This window comes from Cebidichthys violaceus, unplaced genomic scaffold (genome assembly GCF_023349555.1).
Source record: "Cebidichthys violaceus isolate CVI_PGR_0920_01 unplaced genomic scaffold, fCebVio1.0.p SCAF_1, whole genome shotgun sequence".
NCBI lineage: Eukaryota > Metazoa > Chordata > Actinopteri > Perciformes > Stichaeidae > Cebidichthys > Cebidichthys violaceus.
In genome coordinates this window covers 5,321,477-5,341,127 of record NW_027176262.1, presented here as the reverse complement: position 1 = coordinate 5,341,127, position 19,651 = coordinate 5,321,477, and the positions used below count along the sequence as shown (strand labels likewise).

Genomic DNA, 19,651 nt, shown 5'->3' with positions numbered 1-19,651 from the left:
TCTCAATATATTACTAAATCTATGTATGTATGTATGTGTTTGTCTATCAACAACAGAGTTCAATTCATAATTTCTTGTATCTGTTCAGAATCGCTGTGATTTACTTCATCTGTAAATTGTGTTCTGACTCTTAATGAACTGTATCAACATCACATCTCAGACCTGCAGAATAATGCAGTAGCACAATGCTGCCATGCAAAACTGTGAAATTTACTACAGTGACTGTTTATAAATAGTATAGCAAAGCTAGTGTATTATAATACTATGTATATAGTACTACTCAGTATAATAGTGTGCACTCATAATTCAAAACAGTAACACCACGCAGAGTATTAAATCTTTGTTCACATATATTTTATAACATTTTGAAGTACATTAAGTACATTTTAGAAATAGAAGCTACAGTTTATAAAACCTTTCCAGCAGAAATCATTGATGGGCCAGCATCAGCCTTTTTTCTCTAGCAGACAGGTCTATTTTCTATATAAAAAAGAATACAAAACAAAAACAAATCGCTACAATATTTTGTCCTGCGCTACCTTTATATTCCCATGAAAGCACCAGCTGTCTGCATCTCTTGTCTTTTATAAAATATAAATTATTGAAAAATATTCAAATGTTTGTGAACTAAATACAATAAAAATGATCTCATAACAAAAATACAGAGACACTATAAAATATACAAAAAAAAAACAACGACAACAAAACATCCAAAAACAAAAAAAACTAAAAGTTTTCCTTCTGAATCCATTCTGAGATATGCATATGCCACAAACTACTGGTGTGTATACACTTGCCTGACTAAGGTTCATTAATACATAAAACCTGCAGTAGATTGTAATCCGTGACATTGAACAATAGAATATTTTCCTGATAAAATAAATTTTAAAATACCTACATTTTAGGAAACAAAATGTTTTCTTTTAGCACATTAATCTTGTGACGCCAACCATACAGATATAATGACCTTGTGTGTGTGTGTGTGTGTGTGTGTAGGGGGGGGGGGGGAAATCACTTTTTCCAGGGCATTGACAACCATTACAATTATGATAAAAAATCTGGAAAGTTCTCTAATATAAAACACTGACATCAGACAGAAAAAGAACCTGAACAAAACAAAGATAACAGTGTTTTGGAACCTTGACATCAACATGCAGAGAAGAATGAAAGTACTGTGCAGCTTATTACTAATAAATTTGTCTAATTCGCTGTGTCAGATGACGAACACGGGTGAGGGTTTGTGAGTCAGTGTGCTTGATGAAGTCTGTTACCGATCAAACATAATGGACATATCCAGCATCTCTTTTCTACGCTCAGTGGGAAACCCAGCTCAGCGAAAGCATTTCTCTTTGTCCTTTTAACAAAAGATCAAATATAAGTCAACACTTTCCAAAAGTGTGAGAAAATTCTGGTCCCTGTCTCCCGACATTGTGGACGATACGCGAAGCACCGCGGCCAAAGACCTCACAAGGGTTTTGGTTATTATTCCTGCTTTGTCTCTTGCTTATTTGTGTAATCTGGGTCTCAATAAAGCATTATGAAATACAATCTGTACAAATAGACACAATTTTCATCCATATGGGTAACATTCAGCCATTGTAAACAATAACATTGTATTCTAAGATGATATTCCACTTTGGCATTTCCCATAAGGCCAGTGTGCAGCCACTGTTCCCACTGTTGAAAGGGAACCGCTGCCAAATTTGGTCAAATGTAACCAGTGAAGCTTTATGCATGTTTTCTTAGCAAGCTGCACAGGTATGGGTGGAATCATACATGAGTTACTCACTATGAACTGAATATTGTTTTTGCTCATAGATAAGTAAAACACAAACCCCAAAACGTATTTACAAATGTCTGCCACTAGTCCTACATGCCTCTATTCGCAATGACTTTTCAGCTGCATCCAGCTACAATGGCAGTGGAAAAATGAAGAACACAACCCATGTAATGCAAACTTCCAAGCAGCGCCAACTTGCATCACTCATGTCAGTCTTCCTCCATCAGACCTTACAACTGATCATCACCACCGATTCCTTTCAGTCACCTTCATCTACCTCACAAAACTTCCGCTTCTCTCTAGTCAACCTCTTTCTCTATTGCCTGTCCCTTTTTTTTTTCTTCTTTCTTACACTGTACCTCCACACTGCGTCCTCACGGCCAAAATGTACTGCATAAGAAAAGAAAAAGAAAAAAGAATAAACTCTGACATTCTTAGGATTTGGTAAAATCACTCCCTCAACTATTTCACTTGTGACTTTTTTTTTGTATAGACAGATAGACAGGAGACTATTCAAACACGTCTAAAGCAACACAGACATAGACAGTGAACCGACAAACGATGCATCTAATCCGCACGTTAAACAACTCTTCTTACCAAAGACTCCTGAATTCCCCCACATGGATTGTCTACAGTTTGCTAATACTGGTGGTTTATGCAAAAATGCATAAGTTTCACAATATGTGTCTCTAACAAAGGTGGCAAACATGTAAGTAAAGGTGAAAGCGTCAGTTTCAAAAGCAACGGCTACTTTCAGTTGTCTGTCTATCAAAAACTCTTGGTATGAGTAATCTCCCCGTGTCCTAAAACCCTACAAAGCACAGGGCCAGTGTCGATAGTGTTGTCTGATAACGAATCAGCACATTTCAGTTAAAGGCTCCTGGAGAAACAGAACAGATGCGCTTAGCATCTAATGTTTGCTTCCACTGTAATGACCGTCATTGACAACACCAGAAAAATACTCTTTCCAATACATGGTTTACATTGGGTGTTCTCAACATCAATACTCTAATACTGGCGCAAGCATACGCTCCTCAAACAACAAATTAAAAACAACACTTTTTGGTCCAAGCTGAATATTCTCTTTGCCAATGAGAGACACTGAGCATTTATGTAAATATGTCATTATACCTTAGTTTGGTTTTTACATTTTTGGCAACCTTTTTTTTTTTTTTCTTTTTTTTTTTCCTGTTAGCGGGAACCTTCCGCCCGCTCTACCCCAACACTGAAATGAATCTATTATTTTCTCTGTCGGTTATCTCAGACTTTCTGTCTTGGTCCTCTCGTCTCCCCACTGTGCTACTTAGGCAGAACGGAACCTGAACTCTACCCGATAGTGCTCCATCTGCCTTGAGCCGCGAAATAATACAGGTACATAACCACTCATACGCACGCTCACACACACACACACACACACACACACACACATGCTCGCACGCATCTCAAATGCAACAGGGTATGAATACAGGCTTTTGGCTTGTGCCTTCTTTTTTTACATGGTCTGAGAGACAGGAGCTTGAAGTTGACAAAGACCACAGTGAGTCATTAAAAACATTTTTGGTCCCCAAAAAAAACGGTTTACCGACTCTATCAAAATAGTTAAGACCACTTTATGAGCCCCAGTCCATGAATCTCCTAAACTTTCGTCTTCACTTCCCGTTTCGTCTTCGCTTTCACTCGTCCGTATCGGGCTTTACGTCCAACATTGCGTGGAGCTCCTCGGGAGTGTACCCCAGCAGGCTTTTTAAGTCACAGACAAAGCGGTAGACGTAGCGTTTCCCCGATGTCTTGTGGATGATATTCTTGTCATAGTAGTAGCGTAGGCCACGGCTCAGCTTCTCATAGTTCATCTTGGGCTTGTTTTTCCTCTTGCCCCACCTCCGAGCGACCTAAAACAATGCAAGAAATAAGTGTGTCACTAACGATACAACGAATGTGTAACAAACTATTTCAAATCAAAGCCACGCTTTCTATATGGTAATCTCTGAGAATGTATTTATTGACATTTCACTACTGATGCAAAACCAGCAACCCTTCCCAAAAAGATTGATGGAGCGAAACAAGGCACACAAAAAAGGCAGCAGACATCTTGTTCATCTGGCTAACTACTTAGGACCTCCCAGCACATGTACCAGCGACCAGCGGGGTCACAACCTCTCACCTCATCTGGGTCAGAAAGCTTGAACTCCCAGCCGTCGCCTGTCCAGCTGATGAAGGACTGGCAAGACTTGTCGGTCAGAAGCTCCAGGAGAAACTGCCACAGCTGGATGGGGCCGCTGCCTGCAGAACGGATGGGGGAGGGAGAGAAAGTGTGCATTAAAAACAAGCTATTTACACTGAGGAGACACAGGTTGGTGTGTGGACTTAACTAAATAACGCTAACGTTGGGGCAAAGACATGAAGATCCTGACTAAATTCTCAAGTTCTGTAGTCTTATTATTAGTCCAACGCTCCAAATACTGTATTATAGATAATAATACATTGCATACATGGTGTGTTGAGTGGTTTAAACACATTTTTGGGAAGAATATACAAAAGTGAGACATCGCAGAAAGCTACGCAAAGTCTATATTCTGTTAATGCACTGCAAGGACAAGAGGAGAGTGAGGATCCTTGAAAAGCGAAAGGTGTCTCAACAGTTTATACTTCGGCTATACATAATGTATGTGTTAAATATGCATGCCAATTATTCACTTATGTCTGAAGAGGGGACAAAGTAAACCTTCTAATGTGGGTCAGACTGGAGTACAGCAGTGGAACTAAATGTCCTCCTAAATACAACAGTCCCTTTCATTATGCATTCCCTTGTCTGGCAGTTGCCCCGTGCAGTATGTGAATCTACAGTCTGTGTCTGTACGAGTTCCATACTGATGAACTCACTAGTTTAAAAATAAGAGGGGCTGCCTGTAGACTCCAGCAACACATCTCAGGGATTTGAATGCAGACTGCGTGTGAGAAAGAGAGTGGTTGCTAAGTCATCTGTAATGTTGCAATGGATTCATGAATAAAGAGTACCTGTTAGAAGTGAACTTCAGCGCTATTACAACAGCTTATTAGATATTGTGGAGGAAAAAAAAAACAAAAAGGAGGGAAAGCAGAACAAAGATAACCCAAAAAAAGGGCTCGTCTATGAACTAGATACAAGGCTGCGCACTTTGATCTTGCGGTTTTTCAGCACACTCAACCACCCACTTTTGAGGCTCGCAAGTTGAAATCACACCTGCCTATGCAGCACACCGCCTCAGCAGAATTGAAGCTGCGCAAAAGTCCCCTCTCTCGAGCCTCAGAAAACCAAATGTGCCCTTATACAACACGAACAAAAGCTTTCAGGGAAACAGGCGTGTGGGTTGAACACTTGAAATGGCGCATGTGAGCCTTCTTTACTCCTGCAAGGATTTGGAGAAGGTGCATGACAACAGCCGCCAAGACTTTGGAAAATAAGTGGCTGTGCAACACTGAGTCTCTTTCAGACAGAAAGCTTCGACTCGCATTCCAAAAGTCTGCTACTGTAATAGCGAGCCCACATAAGGGTGACACAGTGCCCGTTTACCAACCCCCCCCCCCCCCCCCCCTGTGCTCTCACGCCAGAATGGAGGCGACCTTTTGACAAAAAAAAAAAAAAGTTTCCAAAAATATGTTACAAGTCTCCATGCACAATGGGCCTCATTGAAAAAGCATAGTGTGGCGGGGTCTCGCATTCGGAGCAGAGTTAAGAATCTGACCCGTATGATAAATGAGTCTTAAGCATATGCAGCCACAGCAAGAAAGCTGGGTGGTGAGTGGACCTGCAACTGAGGAGTAATGTATGGAATATTATTTTATAAATGTAGAATAATAATTAAAAAAAAAAAAGGTATTGAGATCACGGTTCTCATATTTGAAAAGGTGAAACCAGCTAATATGTAGTGTTTTAACTTTGTACAGTAAATCATCAATATAATACAACATGACTACATTTAGTAGCAATGCAAATAAAGTACCTCTGTGTGTGTGTGTGTGTGTGTGCGTGTGTGTGTGTGTGTGTGTGTGTGTGTGTGTGCGTGTGTGTGTTTGTACTTGTGAGACGGGAACCAGAGAATAGAGAAAGCAAAGTATCACGATTCAGATTGAGAGTTCACCGTGTTGTAAGGCCGCCTGATGTTACTGTAGACAGAGATGCAAATGGCAAATTGTCACAGGAAACCGCTGAGGTGACAACTGGAGCTTCACTTATCTCTCTGCAGTGTTATCAGGCGCTCTGTCAAGTGTCACCTGTCACCCTGTGACTAGTGCAGGAAGCCGAGCAGAGCAAGCATCAATTTGGAATCTTACAATTTTTTGGTTGAGGTCTCTCTCTCTCTCTCTCTCTCTCTCTCTCTCTCTCTCTCTCTCTCTCTCTCTCTCTCTCTCTCTCTCTCTCTCTCTCTCTCTCTCTCTCTCTCTCTCCTTCTTTCTTCCTGTATTTCTTCAACCACCCACACATATGCACATGGGCACGCACACACATGTACACTCAAATAAAGCTTCCATCTTTGAAGGACAACACTCTCCTTGCGCTGGAAAATTAGGGTATTTAAGGTATTTTAGTGTGATTTTTTTTTTTTTTTTTTTGGATCTTCCTTCCTCCATCTCCCTTTCCCCATCTTGTAAAAGCTCAGAGGAAGCACATTCTCCTCTGTGCGAGTACATCACTATGCATTAGGCTGGGAACACTCGCCAGGCTTTCACACATGAGCTCCTTGGAGTCATCTATCCAGTCGTAACAACTGATACATGTCAGACGTCAAGATTGAAGCGGTAAATGGAGCCAGAAAGCTTGTGGGGTACATTTGAAAAGATGTTTGAAAGAAGATATTTCCTCATGCTCCGGTTTGCATTTTGATAGAATCCAAATTCTTGTCAGAGCTTATTTCATAAAGGCGAATGTCATCATGGCTTGTTTAAAAGCTCCTCGTCAAAGTAACACAAATCTAGAAGGTGCACAAATCTCTCTGGTTCATCCTGACTTTATCGGCTGATGCGTCATATTTATTGTTTGTCATTTATTGTCAGATTCTAGGTTCAGTCCACTTGTGTCAAAGACGGTGCAGGGAGCAACACATCCTCTAATGGTCACTGGAGGGGCTTTTAGACTGTCTTTCTCCTCATCATTTGATTATGTGCATTACGACATCTTTCCAACATCATGAATGACTCATTGTTCTATAAGCGGCTTTAGAGCTAATAACCATACAGACGACCAATTAACTTGCGCATACCAACTTTAGGACAGTCCAGTTGAGATCTGATGTATGCATTGTTAGTGACATTGAGACATTTTCTTGGATTTCCCCTTTTCCAATGCTGGCACTCCTGCAGCCTTGTGACTGCAATTTAAAGATGGCAGGAAAAGTCCCAAACACGATGGCCTTAAGAGGCTCCTCACGATCCAATTTGAAACATCTGCCGTGTATTTCTTAAAGAGTTGAACTAAATCCTTGACTCGTGAATACAAAGGCATAATATGTATTCTCTCATGCAACACATGGTTTAAATGTGAACTGTTAAAAGTAGTGACAGTAGTTGCATTTGCTGCAGAAGAGCTTGCAGATATATCTCCACGTCGTATTGAACTTGGAGAACACACGTAAGCCCCCTCTTTGAGCATGTACGAGTGTGAAGATGCCTCTTGAGATAAAAGATATATATGTTTTTCTCTGCTGTTATGTGTAGGCATAATGTCTATGTTTCACCGGCGTTGCTAGGACTACCTGGAAAAAAAAATAGGTTGAGATGCGGGCTGCGGATAACAAGGAGGTGGTTGAGAAGTGAAGACAGAACAAAAGAGAGAGAGAGAGAGAGACGGAGAGAGAGAGAGACGGAGAGAGAGAGAGAGAGAGAGAGAGAGATAGAGAGAGAGAGAGTAAAAAAAAAAAGAAAAGAAGAAGGTTCAAGCACAATTTGTTTTGCTTCCTGTAATGTGCATGATTCAGGGGTTGTTTTTACTCTTCTGGTCTAAAAGCAGTGCATTGAGGCACCTCCACATCTGGAGGCAGAGCACTGAATCTTAACCATTAAGAATATAATATAATAACACCAATATTATATTTTACTGTAACTAAGTAACTATATTTAATAATAATATGATGATGATGTATAAACAAATATTATAGTTCTACATTCCAGCTATGTGTAGCAGCATCACAAGCCTGGGATCTGGCCAGCTTACTGGCACACCTAAATGGAACAGCGCTTTGATTCATTTTATTGCTTACCCTGTGATTTCCCTGCTGTGACATTTTTAAAATGTCTGCTGTAAAACGGTCTGTAAAGAGCTGCAGCACTTTTCGAGGTAGGACTGTATATACAATTATAGTGTATAAACTATGACCTATACACAGCTCTTACCTGTGTATCCTGCCAGCGCTGCCGCTGGGATGACGGGTTTATCCTTGCTGAGGTCTGAGCGCTCCCTCACATAGTCTTTGAAAGTGCCCTTGGGCTTGTGGCTGTGCAAGGCAGTGGGGTAGTCTTCCGAGTCGAAGCTGTCGTACGAAGGTACCCGCTGCAGGCTGCTGAATGAGGACTGGCTGCTCCATGACTGGGTCAAGCGGTCGCAGCTCTCGAAGCTCTCGATGCTCTCGAAGGAGTCCTGGCCACCGAGCTTACCTAAGAGGAAAGGACGGGGGTGGAAATGGCAAGACAAGGAGAAATGAAGTTGTTACAGAGGTTCAAACTGTACATTTTATAGCAAGTCACATTTTAATAAAGCCTGAATTTGTATAATGTAAGACTCCCTTCTCTGCTTTTCCTCTAAGAAATTCCTAAAAATAGATGTGTAGCTGTTTTTCAAAGTGATCCTTCAATGCATAAGAATTGTAATCGTTGTTACAAGTTTTCTGACGAATTTGACAAAATGTAAGAAAGCATCATAAACAACACCTAACAGTAAGTTATGCTCACGCTCACTAAGCTATATTGTTCTGTATGGTGCCACGTCTCTCTCCATTTCACACCTCATTTCCCTTTTGCAACCACCATATGGATTTGACTTTAAAATGGAAGACAATCACGCAAATTGCGTTGCTATTTTTAGCCTTGGGAAAGATAAGAGGAGCCGTTCAATGACGAGCCATTATCAAATGACAGATAATGCAGCCCCTCCATTGATGCCGAAATCTTCTAACTGCTTAAATTGAAGCCACATGTGGATATCAGCAGCGCTACGAAATACTTTCCCACGTTGGGAGAACACAACGCAATGCTCAAAAAGCTATGTGTGATGCATGAGGATCGGACCTCATACCTTGTAGGCAAATGCAGGAGGATCGCACAGTGTGCATGGCACATGCTATTCATTTATACAGCTGGGGATTTGTGAGAAGAAAATCCTAGCTTTATGGCTAATAATGTAAACCACGCTGCTGATTCCTCTGTAAACTATCACGGGGAGAGAAAACAAGCCTGCGCATTCAGTAAAGCAGACAGTTTCATGAGAAAACCCCACGCTTGCTAGCTGAGGATGACACCTCTATCTCCTTACCTAGAAGTCGAGGAAAAGGGGCCAACAGAAACGAGAAGAAAAAAAAAAAAACGTTCTTGAAGGTTACACCACTTGAACGGTTTTACATAAAGGACGGGAGGCAAGAACACGTTGTGGCTTTGGTTCACTGACACTGACGAAAACAAAATAGTTCTCTTTTTTTTCTTCTTTTTTTTTTCCCAACCCGGTCTAGAGTGTTCGACGCAGGTTTGCTTGAACCACAAACCAACCAGAAGGCCTGCTTTTCTTCTCTTCTAATACATGCACGCTGATGTGGCATGACAACTTTCTGGTAGCCTCAGCACTGTCACACGCACACTGACACCCACGCAAAAAAACATTTACATGCACTCGCATGCGGACGCGTTTATCGCAACACTCCATCCGAGCAACGTGTTGATTAAAACAGAAATGCAGCACATTCTCCACCGCGACGCTCTGCTTGAAAGTAAGTATCCAGGCCTCGTATTTAGCGTGCGACCCCTCACCTCTGCTGAGGCGTCCCACACACATGTTGTCGGGGGACACCACCTCCTGCTTGACGGTGAAGTAGTCCCCCTGCAGCGGGTTGAGGGGCGTGTCCCGTAGGATGACGGCGGGGTATTCACTCTCGTACTTGAGCGTCAGCAGTTCCTCCGAGCTGATGGGATGAAGCGTCTGGTAGGACTCCGTGATGAAGCCGGGCTCTGAGTATTCAGAAGGAGGGACACATTGAGCATGCTCAACACCGTAGCCTGGAGAGACAAAGGGAAATGAGTGTGGATAGAAAGCAGAGACGGAGAGCGAGGAGCAGAGCAGAGCAGGAAGATCAATCTTAGGAGAGCCGAGTCATAATGCATCTTGTGCCGAACGCTTAGTGTGTGAATAGTCCATAACAAAACACGGCCCTGAGCGCATAAGATGAGTACGATGATCATACGTGTACATAACTTTAGCAAAACTTATAGTGATGCCATATTGTTTTCTAAGATATGTGGTCAATTTATGGCTAAACAGGCTTTTTACTATATATCAAAATCAAAATGTCAAAGGGATCTTTTCCCATTAAGAGCCCAAAATCTTTCATTCACAACACTAAACCACTCCTCTTTTTTCCCCCCATTCATGTGGCACCGATCTTGTGCTATTACACAGTGATTGACTACGAGTGTGATGAGTACTTACTGACAAAGTAGTCTGAGGTATAACGGGATTCCTGGAAGTTGGAGGTCAGTCCATTGATGGGGTAATGCTTTGCATCCTCTTCATGAAAAATAGATAGAGAACGAGCGTCAGTGACCTCGCCATTGATTTCCATGTATCGTGTAACTGCATCCAGCGTTATAAAAAATTAATGACCTGAGCTAAATTGCATCTTCCTGTGTTTGCCTCCTGTTACTATTGCAAATGCCAACAGTGTGCTAAATTGGTGCAAGCAGCAATATCACCCTGTGTGGTACTGTACACATACTGTATGTGAGATATAAAAAAAGTTGCCGTCTTAAAATCGCCTGATAATAATACAAACAATCTGAAAATACGCCTTCGGACCAATGTGGCCTTACCTTTCTGAAGCATTTCTAGATGTTCCCAAAGGATGTCACCCACGAAGTCAGGCGCTAAGTCCAGGAAGCGCTCCTTCCCCATCGCACACAGGCTGGCTCCGTTCATGCAGAACTTGTCAAAGTCGACATTTTTCAGACTGAACTCGTTCACTGTCCACGTTAGCCACGCAGCCACATGGTTGTCTGTCCACTGTCTGGGATCTGGAAAGGGTCACAATTGGTGATTGTTTTATTAACTGTTTAAATAAAGTATTTGTGCAACTTGCTGAATCCCTCCGTTAAAAATTGTACATTCAAAAACAAGCAGGTACATAGCAGTGTTAATGACAAGGCAAAATCATAGCTTTGCAGATATAGTATGATTACTTAAGAGTCCAGCGCTTTCCAAGCAGCATGAAGAGGCTCTGCGGTCGGCCTAACTGCAGTATTTCACTCTTTGGATGCTGCAGTCAGACAGTCTGCCCGGTCGGAAATGTATGTAATATAAGGCCATTTCTGGAATAACTGGGTGTCTCCTTGTTTTCAGTCATTCTAAGAGATGACTCCACTGAATGATTTAAAGCAGGCTATAATGTGAACTGATCTAGTGAGTGTGCATGTATGACAAACGACCAAAAAGACTTTTCTGAGGGCTCATGCGTTTAACTTCCCAGATGAAAATGTGACCAGGGGGCTAATAAGAACACAAGCAGCTGACAGTTTTACCTTTGGGAATACCGAGCCGCTGCTGTTCCTTTGTGAAGCCACTGAAGGTGGCCTTCAGAGCCTGTGACATCATCTCTTTACTTCCTGGAGTTAGCAGGGGGACGTCTCCGCACTCCGGATCTGCTGGTCACAAATGAAAAAGGAAATTGATTATGTTATTATTGCAATTACAAATATGCTAATATCATATTCTGCTTTAATCATTATTGACAACTGACAATGCATCCTGTATTCTATTTCATGCTGAGAAAGATTACCGAGTGGGAAATTAAATTGAGACAGAGAACGGGGGTGGGAAAGAGAGACTTGTGAATGTGGCTCAGTTAGATATTCTCACGCACACGCACACGCACACGCACACACACACACACACACACACACACACACACACTTGTATTAGCCCGTGATCAACAACATGGCTAAACAATTACATCCCGTCTAGACAGACAGTGTCTCTGCATCAGATCCAATCTATTTAAACAAGACCTGTCACACTGTCGTATCTGAACTGTTGACAAACAGAGGTAACACTGCATGTGCATGTTTCAGAAAGGCTGAATAGTAGAAACAATGACTCAACCGTTTTTTAAACAGAATTTAGTGCTCGATGAGTTGGGACAGTTCAGAGAGTGGCTTCAACCACTTTATTTATATATATATATATATTTTTTTTTGCAAATGTCTAGTTTCTGGCAGTTGTTTGGAGTCGTAAGGCAAATATGACTCATCCGGCACTCTGCATTAAAATAAACACACAAGTTTACTTGCAAATACTACAAACACGACCAGCTCTCCTACATGGGTGGGAGAGCTGCGCCTGGTGCCCATCACTGACCCCATGACCCCCTGCTAGCCCTCCTACCATGCTGCCCTTGCACAGTGGGCCTACTGTCACCGGACCAAGCATGGGGTCAAACATTTTGAGAGGTCAAGGGTCGAGGGATGAGGTGATGATGTCACAGCGGCTGCTGGCGGGTGGCTAGGAGAGTTTGAAGGGGGGGGGGGGGGGGGGGGGGGGGGGGGGGGCTGTCTCGAGGGTCTCTGTCGCACACTGGGCTTTCTGTTCTCTGCTCACAGCCAGTGGGCACCCAGTGCGGAACACAGAGCTCCCTTTGATGGCTTTAAACAGTGCCTGATGACTCGCACTCATCTAATTAGAATGAACAGTCTGCAGAAAAGTGTGGGATGAGAGGGCAAAGCAGGGGAGATGATGAGGGGAGAAGGGGAAAGACCCCCGGGCCACTGACACAAGAATAGACTGCTAAAAACTAATCTGGCAGAGACTCAACAAATGACTTGTAAATAGACATAAAAAGGCCTTATAGAGTTCCAATTAGCTGACATGCCTCATTCAATCTGCAAAGCGCCCACACTCCTTTACACAACAAAGACAGACGTAGATAATGATCTGTTCGAATCTCGTCTAATCAACTTGGGGGGTGAAAGTGTGCGTGAGGCAAAACGTCAACCTCTTGGGGCTTCAGCGGGTTAAGGTGCACACAAATTCAAGGGTTCAATCGGGGCTTTGATTATTATTATTATTTTGTTGATGCATGTCTTTCTCTTTAGCTCATCCCTCTGGTCGCTCTCCATTGCGCGTCAAATCAAATCGTTAAAAGGCAGATCACAGAAGTCTTTGCTTGAAGGCAAAACCATGATGAGGGAGAGTTGTGTCACTCCTCTCACAGCAACGGCATTCGTCGAACCCAGATGTTCTGGCATCTCCACTGGCTGGCGGTTTGATCTGCCAGCAGCACACTGGGGCAACATACAGTTCATGCTTGTTTTCACCACTCGCTGACGTCTCGACCTCGACTGGAATGCTCAGCAGCTGTCCCTCCTTTGCCCATGCAACCAATGGCTGTCTGGCTGTTTGTAAAATTAGGTCTCCCAGTTTCTTTTTTTCTGTCTTGGGCTCCCCCCCCCCCCCCCCCTTCTTTTTTCTCTCTCTCTCTAAAGAAAGAAACCTCGCAACAGGCCGGAGACAGAGGACAGACAAAAGCCCTTTGCTTCTTCTTGTGATTCAATTAGGCATGCAATAATATATTGCTCTCTGTTACTCTGTTGGTGAACAAACAGAAAGTTGTTTATTCTCTGCTCTTCTACCTTGCTTTTACTTTCGACTTGGATGAATACTGTTTCACAGCCTTGTATAAGACCCCAGTTTAACTACTGTCAGACATATCAAAATAAAATGAGCAGTTTCACAATGTAAATAAGACCTGAGCTCTCTCTCTCTTTATGTACAAGTTGCTCCTGACAGCCAGGTCACGTTTTTTCTTTTCAATATTCTTGGTGTACGCTCAAATGTACATGCTGCAAACGGCTGCAAGCTGAGATGGGACTTGGGCTCAGACAGCCGGCGCTTTGATGTGAAGGCAGGGGCGAGATGTGGCAGTTTATTTAAGCTGGATCGAGCGGAGTTTGTCTGCACTTTCGAACCGCTTACGCCCCTCCCTCTCCATCGCTTTTATCAACCCAGCCCCAGCCCCAGCCCCAGCAGGCCACACAGACTTGAACCCACTTTAGCACTAAATCCTCCATCAAAGACACTCAACACCATCGTGCATGAGAACTGCCATTAGGCACTCTGACGAGAGAAATATGTGAACCATGATTATAGAGCAAATTTAAATGTGAACTGCAATTTGTTTGATTTCTTTTGTTCTTAATTTGAATTACTTGTTTCTCTTGTTTGAAATGAGTTTTGAAGTGGGATTTCTGTTTAATGTCTTGCAGCAATGCAAAGCACACAGATGTCTTCTAAGTTTGTTTATTTCTCCAAGGCTGTTAGGTGACTGTACAGCAGTTGCTATAAAACACAAATTACATTTCCAACAGAACAATTTGCTTTTTTAATAGCGCTTAATATGAATGTGCATCACTTTGTTGTGTTTTTGTGAATCAAAATCTTAAAGAGATGAAGCAGAGGACACGGCAAGGCTGAAAGGAAAACAAAAGAGCAAAGAGTGCAGCGATAGTAGAGCAGCCTCCGCGGTGAGTGATCCATGTGAAAGTTATCTGCGGCAGAGCTAATGTACAGTGTGCATCCATTAGCGAGAGAGGCGAGCTCGGATCTAGACAATCTCTAGTAAATGATGAAGTCCTGATAGGATTTCAATGCCTGCGAGTCCCATTAGATACAGAATGGTCAGTATGTACTGAGAGTTAGAGCATCTACAAGTCATCACTTTCCACATTAGACGGTGTGGGTCTGTCCACAAAATGAGTTCCATCCACTTAGCTCAAGAAATGTGGGAGTGGGTGTAAATCACATGCAGCATTATGGCATTTCACTAACAACTAACACGAGTAAAAAGAGCGTCTGGAGTGAAAATTTACAAAATGACACCAATTGCTACTAATGATAAAGAGGGAATAATAAGTCCATCTATTCTAAGAATCACTGATGAAGTGAGACTGATGTTTAGTCTGGATTTACAGTAAAAGGTATTGATTAGCTACTCTCCTCTTGCCATGATATGAGTAATGGACGGGCTGCTGAGTGCGACGACCATATTTTCCCCCGAGGGGTTCTCACTGACAGACCGTGCGCTGCCCTTGTGACCAAACCCCAACCCAACCTTAGACCGGGGTTCTGTTTGGCACCTTGAGCTGTTCAACCGACACGCATATCAACACACACACACACACACATGAACCAAATTAGCAGCCTGTGCGCCAGAGCGTGGGTGTGAAATTGGGATTTTTTTTTTTTTTTTGTTTGCGGCTGGGGCCAAAGTCTGTGGAGCTGGAACAGACGGGGCTGGGCAGGGCAGGGCAGGATCAGGACTGGGGAAGATCCCGGGTGGGTGAGGGATGACTGAGTACGGAGGGGGCGGGGGATGAGTCACCGGCCTGTAACATGAGCCCATCACAGGACAAGAGAGCCGGGGGTGGGCACAGCGGGGAGAGAGAGAGAGCGACGGAAGAATGAATGGGAGGTCTCATAATGCTCCCTCTCTTCTGCTTGTCTCTGGAGTGACATCACAGTGGGATCGGTGCCATCTCCCAGCCTCTGGCGGAGACTCGGTTCATTCATAAAGCCTGGACTGCTGCCTCTGCTCAGAATGATGCAATGATACAAGCAGAGCAGGCAACCAGACCCAACAAATGGGGGACAATATGCTTTCTATCATGCCATTGAGCTATAAATAGACCTTCAGAGTTCGTCCGATGGGTGGTAGTGTTTTGATGTGAGGAAGAGAGAGTCGGCTGTAAACAAAAAAAATAAATCAGGATGACATCTCAAAGGCTATTCAGAGCTGGGTTTTTGAAAAGTGAAACACTTTAGGGTCAAATTATCATTTAATTTATATCAGTTTCAAAGCATGTGGCGAGTCATGTCTCCACCCCCCCCCCCCCCCACCCCCTTTGTAGCTGAGAGTATGGTGGGCTTTATTTATCAGCAGAAGAGTCCATTTCCTGTGGCTAAGTCGCTACTTCCTGTGGGAAATGAGGTGAGTTGAGGGTTCAGGTGAGGGTCATACCCTTCCTTAATATCCCTACATGCATACAGGTACGCGTCAGCGGGGTCACGACGCGGTGCAGGGAAAAGAAAGGAGGTCTTGGCTACTTGCCAAGGGCTTATAATCGTCTCTTTAAAGCAGACCAGTCTATCCACAGCAGACCAGAGGTGGCAGTGGTATCTGAGAGGCCCTTTGATGGAGGCCCGTATCTGGACCCCTGGTCTGAGAACGCGGGGTCATAAACCCGACCAACATGAAGGGGGCCCATTCAGTGCCACGGGGTGATAGAGTGGTGGCTGAGGGCTGCAGTGGAACGAGAGGAGGGGAAGCGGTCTGGTTTTGAGAGGGCCGCTTGTTTCGGCCAGCCGCTCCACTGTTTAGATTTCCATCTCAATGCCAATGACCAGGAGTATACGTCTTGGCCTGGCTCAAGCCGAAGTGAAGAAGCCAGACCCAGACCCAGACCCGAGCCTGCTCCAGCGCGGGAGCAGCGTTAACCTAAAAAGATCCTACGCATAAACCAGGACCATCACAGACAACAGTGCTGCTGAGACACTCGTTTTATTCTTAGTTCTCCACCACTGGCTCCTGGCTGCCCTCTTGAAGCACAACCCTGCGGTGGTGTGAGGCAGCTGTACGGGACGAGGCCGCTACTGCTGACATCTGTCTCTGGCCATGAAACTAGAGTTGTCCAGGATCATCACCACCACAGACATATCGGCTACTGAAGCAGACAATAAGTGAGACTAATACCCGATAGCTGCCTTGCCGTCTTTCTTTATCCCACTCCCTCCATCTCTGAAATCATATTAGCTTATGATGTGAAAGTGCATTAACCCTACTGTTTATGCCAAAGTCTCAGCGCTTGATATGACATTACGTCTGAGTTTGAAATGATACGCGCCATCAGCAACAGACGCTAAAGATATTTTTGCTAAAAGCTTGATGGAACTTCTCTCCTTTCCAGAACATCGAAAGGAACAGAGACAAAGTGAATTTAGCAGGGTCTGGCTCCTTGGTGCTTATTTAACTTTCTACAAGCTTTTGTTGCTCTGTGATCTTTAACAGTGTGAAAAGGCCTGTTTTTTTTTGTTGTGGGGGGGGGTTTAGGTATGCCTCAAGTATTAAAAAGATTGAGCAAGAGTCGTGCACTTCTCACATCACATTGCACAAACAAGCTAAAAGCCAGCATTGCACTAAAGCACTACACAGACAGTAGCGATCTGACATTTCTCACACAACTTCATAGTTCTCCATGACATCCATATATGCTAACTATTTATAATGAAAGCACTACTTAGTCCAAAAGGATTCGACTGTCTTGTTTTATCCATCGGTGTTACGCCTAGTGGTGAGAAAGGGGAACTGACAGGCGAGCGCCGTGCTGGAGAGTGCAGGTGGTGTTAGCTGAGCCGTATCCAGGCTAGCTTCTCTCCCAGGCCCACGTCCCTGTTGTAAACAGACAGGGGATGCTCTGGGGGAACTGTTTAGGCGTTAAACCAAACACACGACACATCTGACAAACAGTTTACTCTCTGTGTTGCATTTTTTCCACAAAACACGGTGCCTGCCCCCATTTTTCGTCCAAACCGATACATTCCACAACCGGTTTCCTGATAAAATTGTGGATTATGTGGGACGGCACGCAGCCACACACACACACACACACACACACACACACACACACACACACACACACACACACACACACACACACACACACACACACACACACACACACACCGATGGAACTGTTCGCCACTCGGCCGATCTTTTGTGCAACACATACGCATGTAAGTCTTGTCGCGGCTGGCTCTAATTACACATATAAGAGCTCGTTGCTTGTTTGAAGGCAAGCTATGGGCGACAGATGGATACTTGATAAATAAATTCCCCCCAGACCGCAGTGTTTTCATGTTGCGCGCCTCACATTCCACCTCTGTTTTACAATCACTAATGTGCTTCTCACAGCTTTCTTGTTTTCCTCTAATGCGACCAAAAATGACTTGTGGTCTAAGTGGCACAATGGTTTCAGCTCAGGAAGATGAATTGCTCTTCTATTTTAAGCTCAGTGTAGACTCCACGGCTAATAGAAGCATAAAACATCAAACCTCTTCTTCCTTTATCATATGTAAGATGTGGCTGTTATTTTTCATGATGCCGTGAAACACCTCAGCTTCGGCTCACTTGGCTGCTTAAAGAGATGTAAACCACGGCGTGATAACTGGAAAGTCACAACTCTGTTTCGCAATAAGAAATGGAAACTATTTCCTAAACATGCGTTTTTTTCATTTCAGATGTTTTAACTCACTATCACCTTGCTATCTCCATATTCCTATCTGTCTCTGTCACACACACACACACACACACACACACACACACACACGCACGCACACACACACAGACTGTGACTCATTCCATCAAAGAATGACTGAACTTGAGGGGATATCGTGCTGCTTCGTTTGACAATGTGACTGGTCATGATGAAAGCAATGACCATATCTTGTAAAATTCCTGCGCAATGACTCAAAAGTGGTCACGCTTACCCTGTAACTATGAACAAAACAAACACAACTTTTAGGCAACAAACAGATCATCTCCAGTGAGCCTTTACGTGAAGCCGAAAAGATCATTTTGACACTATGGCATTTCTGAAACAGAATATTGTCAAAGTCAAGTTGTCATTATGCTTCCATTATGTGGGCCTACAGCAGACATAGTAAGAAAAGGCAACTCATTTCCATATTTGAAACATGCAGATACTGCAGACGTCAGGCGGGGCAGGCAATGGAATCCAGCTGCTTTTGCTCTCTCTAAACTCCAGAGGCCGTCCAAAAACTTACACCGAGTCCCTCTCCTCCACCACCTCCATGGCTGCCAGAACACATGTGCCTCCCATTTGACTGCGTCACTGGGGCTCGACTCATCGTGAGCGCCACAGAGTTTCACCTACACAGTGGAGCCAGCCACCTACGTGACACACACACACACACACACACACACACACACACACACACACACACACACACACACACACACACACACACACACACACACCCTTCCTTATCTTCCTTTGCTTCCGTCGGGCCAATCAATCAATAAAAGTCTGATGCTGTAGGTCTGACAAAAATATAGCCTGTGGCCCATTTGTTCACCTGATTACAAAAGCAGCATGCTGACACCAAAAACAGGTGGTGTCCAGCATACGCAGACAAAACAGAAAACAAGGAAAGGAAATCTGGAACATACACGAAACAAAATGAGTGACATGGCCTTGTTGAGAACAGCTGAACGCTCGTTGCCTTTCAGGACACCGGACTGATTCTCAAAGCAGGCATGTTTCTAAACTAGCCCAGTTTGCTATTCCATTACAGGAAACACGGCTCCTAAATGTGGAACCATAACACAGAATAAGAGGACAAAAATAAAAAAAAAGACGTTCTTATGCACTCCTGACAATGTTGAGATGCGTGGGAGGTTGTGGAGCCATTTTGGGGCACCATCAGGCCAGTTGGGGCCTCACAGTCAGACTGGTAATTTAGCCTGTGGCATCAGAAACCAGTAAGCGAGCCAACCAAACGCACAAGTCGGACAACCAGTGGCGTGTGGTGCAGCAGGCGTCTAGTGCCATGACTCAGGGATTACAAGCAAG

General features: G+C 43.8%; 1 protein-coding gene across 5 annotated transcripts in view; it reads right to left on the bottom strand.

The window, feature by feature from the left end:
* Nucleotides 1-332: 332 nt before the first annotated feature.
* Nucleotides 333-19,651, bottom strand: part of ets1 (v-ets avian erythroblastosis virus E26 oncogene homolog 1) — a 37,603-nt gene continuing 18,284 nt past the window's right edge. For 3 of the 5 annotated variants that reach the window (XM_068707512.1, XM_068707522.1, XM_068707547.1), the window contains 7 exons: nt 11,531-11,650; nt 10,826-11,026; nt 10,446-10,523; nt 9,770-10,015; nt 8,147-8,407; nt 3,942-4,060; nt 333-3,669 (listed from right to left, as the gene is read on the bottom strand). In XM_068707512.1, the coding sequence (XP_068563613.1) occupies nt 3,454-3,669; nt 3,942-4,060; nt 8,147-8,407; nt 9,770-10,015; nt 10,446-10,523; nt 10,826-11,026; nt 11,531-11,650 (1,241 nt within the window). In that variant the 3' untranslated portion in view covers nt 333-3,453. Of the gene's footprint in view, nt 3,670-3,941; nt 4,061-8,146; nt 8,408-9,769; nt 10,016-10,445; nt 10,524-10,825; nt 11,027-11,530; nt 11,654-19,651 lie in introns of all 5 variants that reach the window. The other 2 variants (XM_068707532.1, XM_068707541.1) reach the window with 2 other exon arrangements.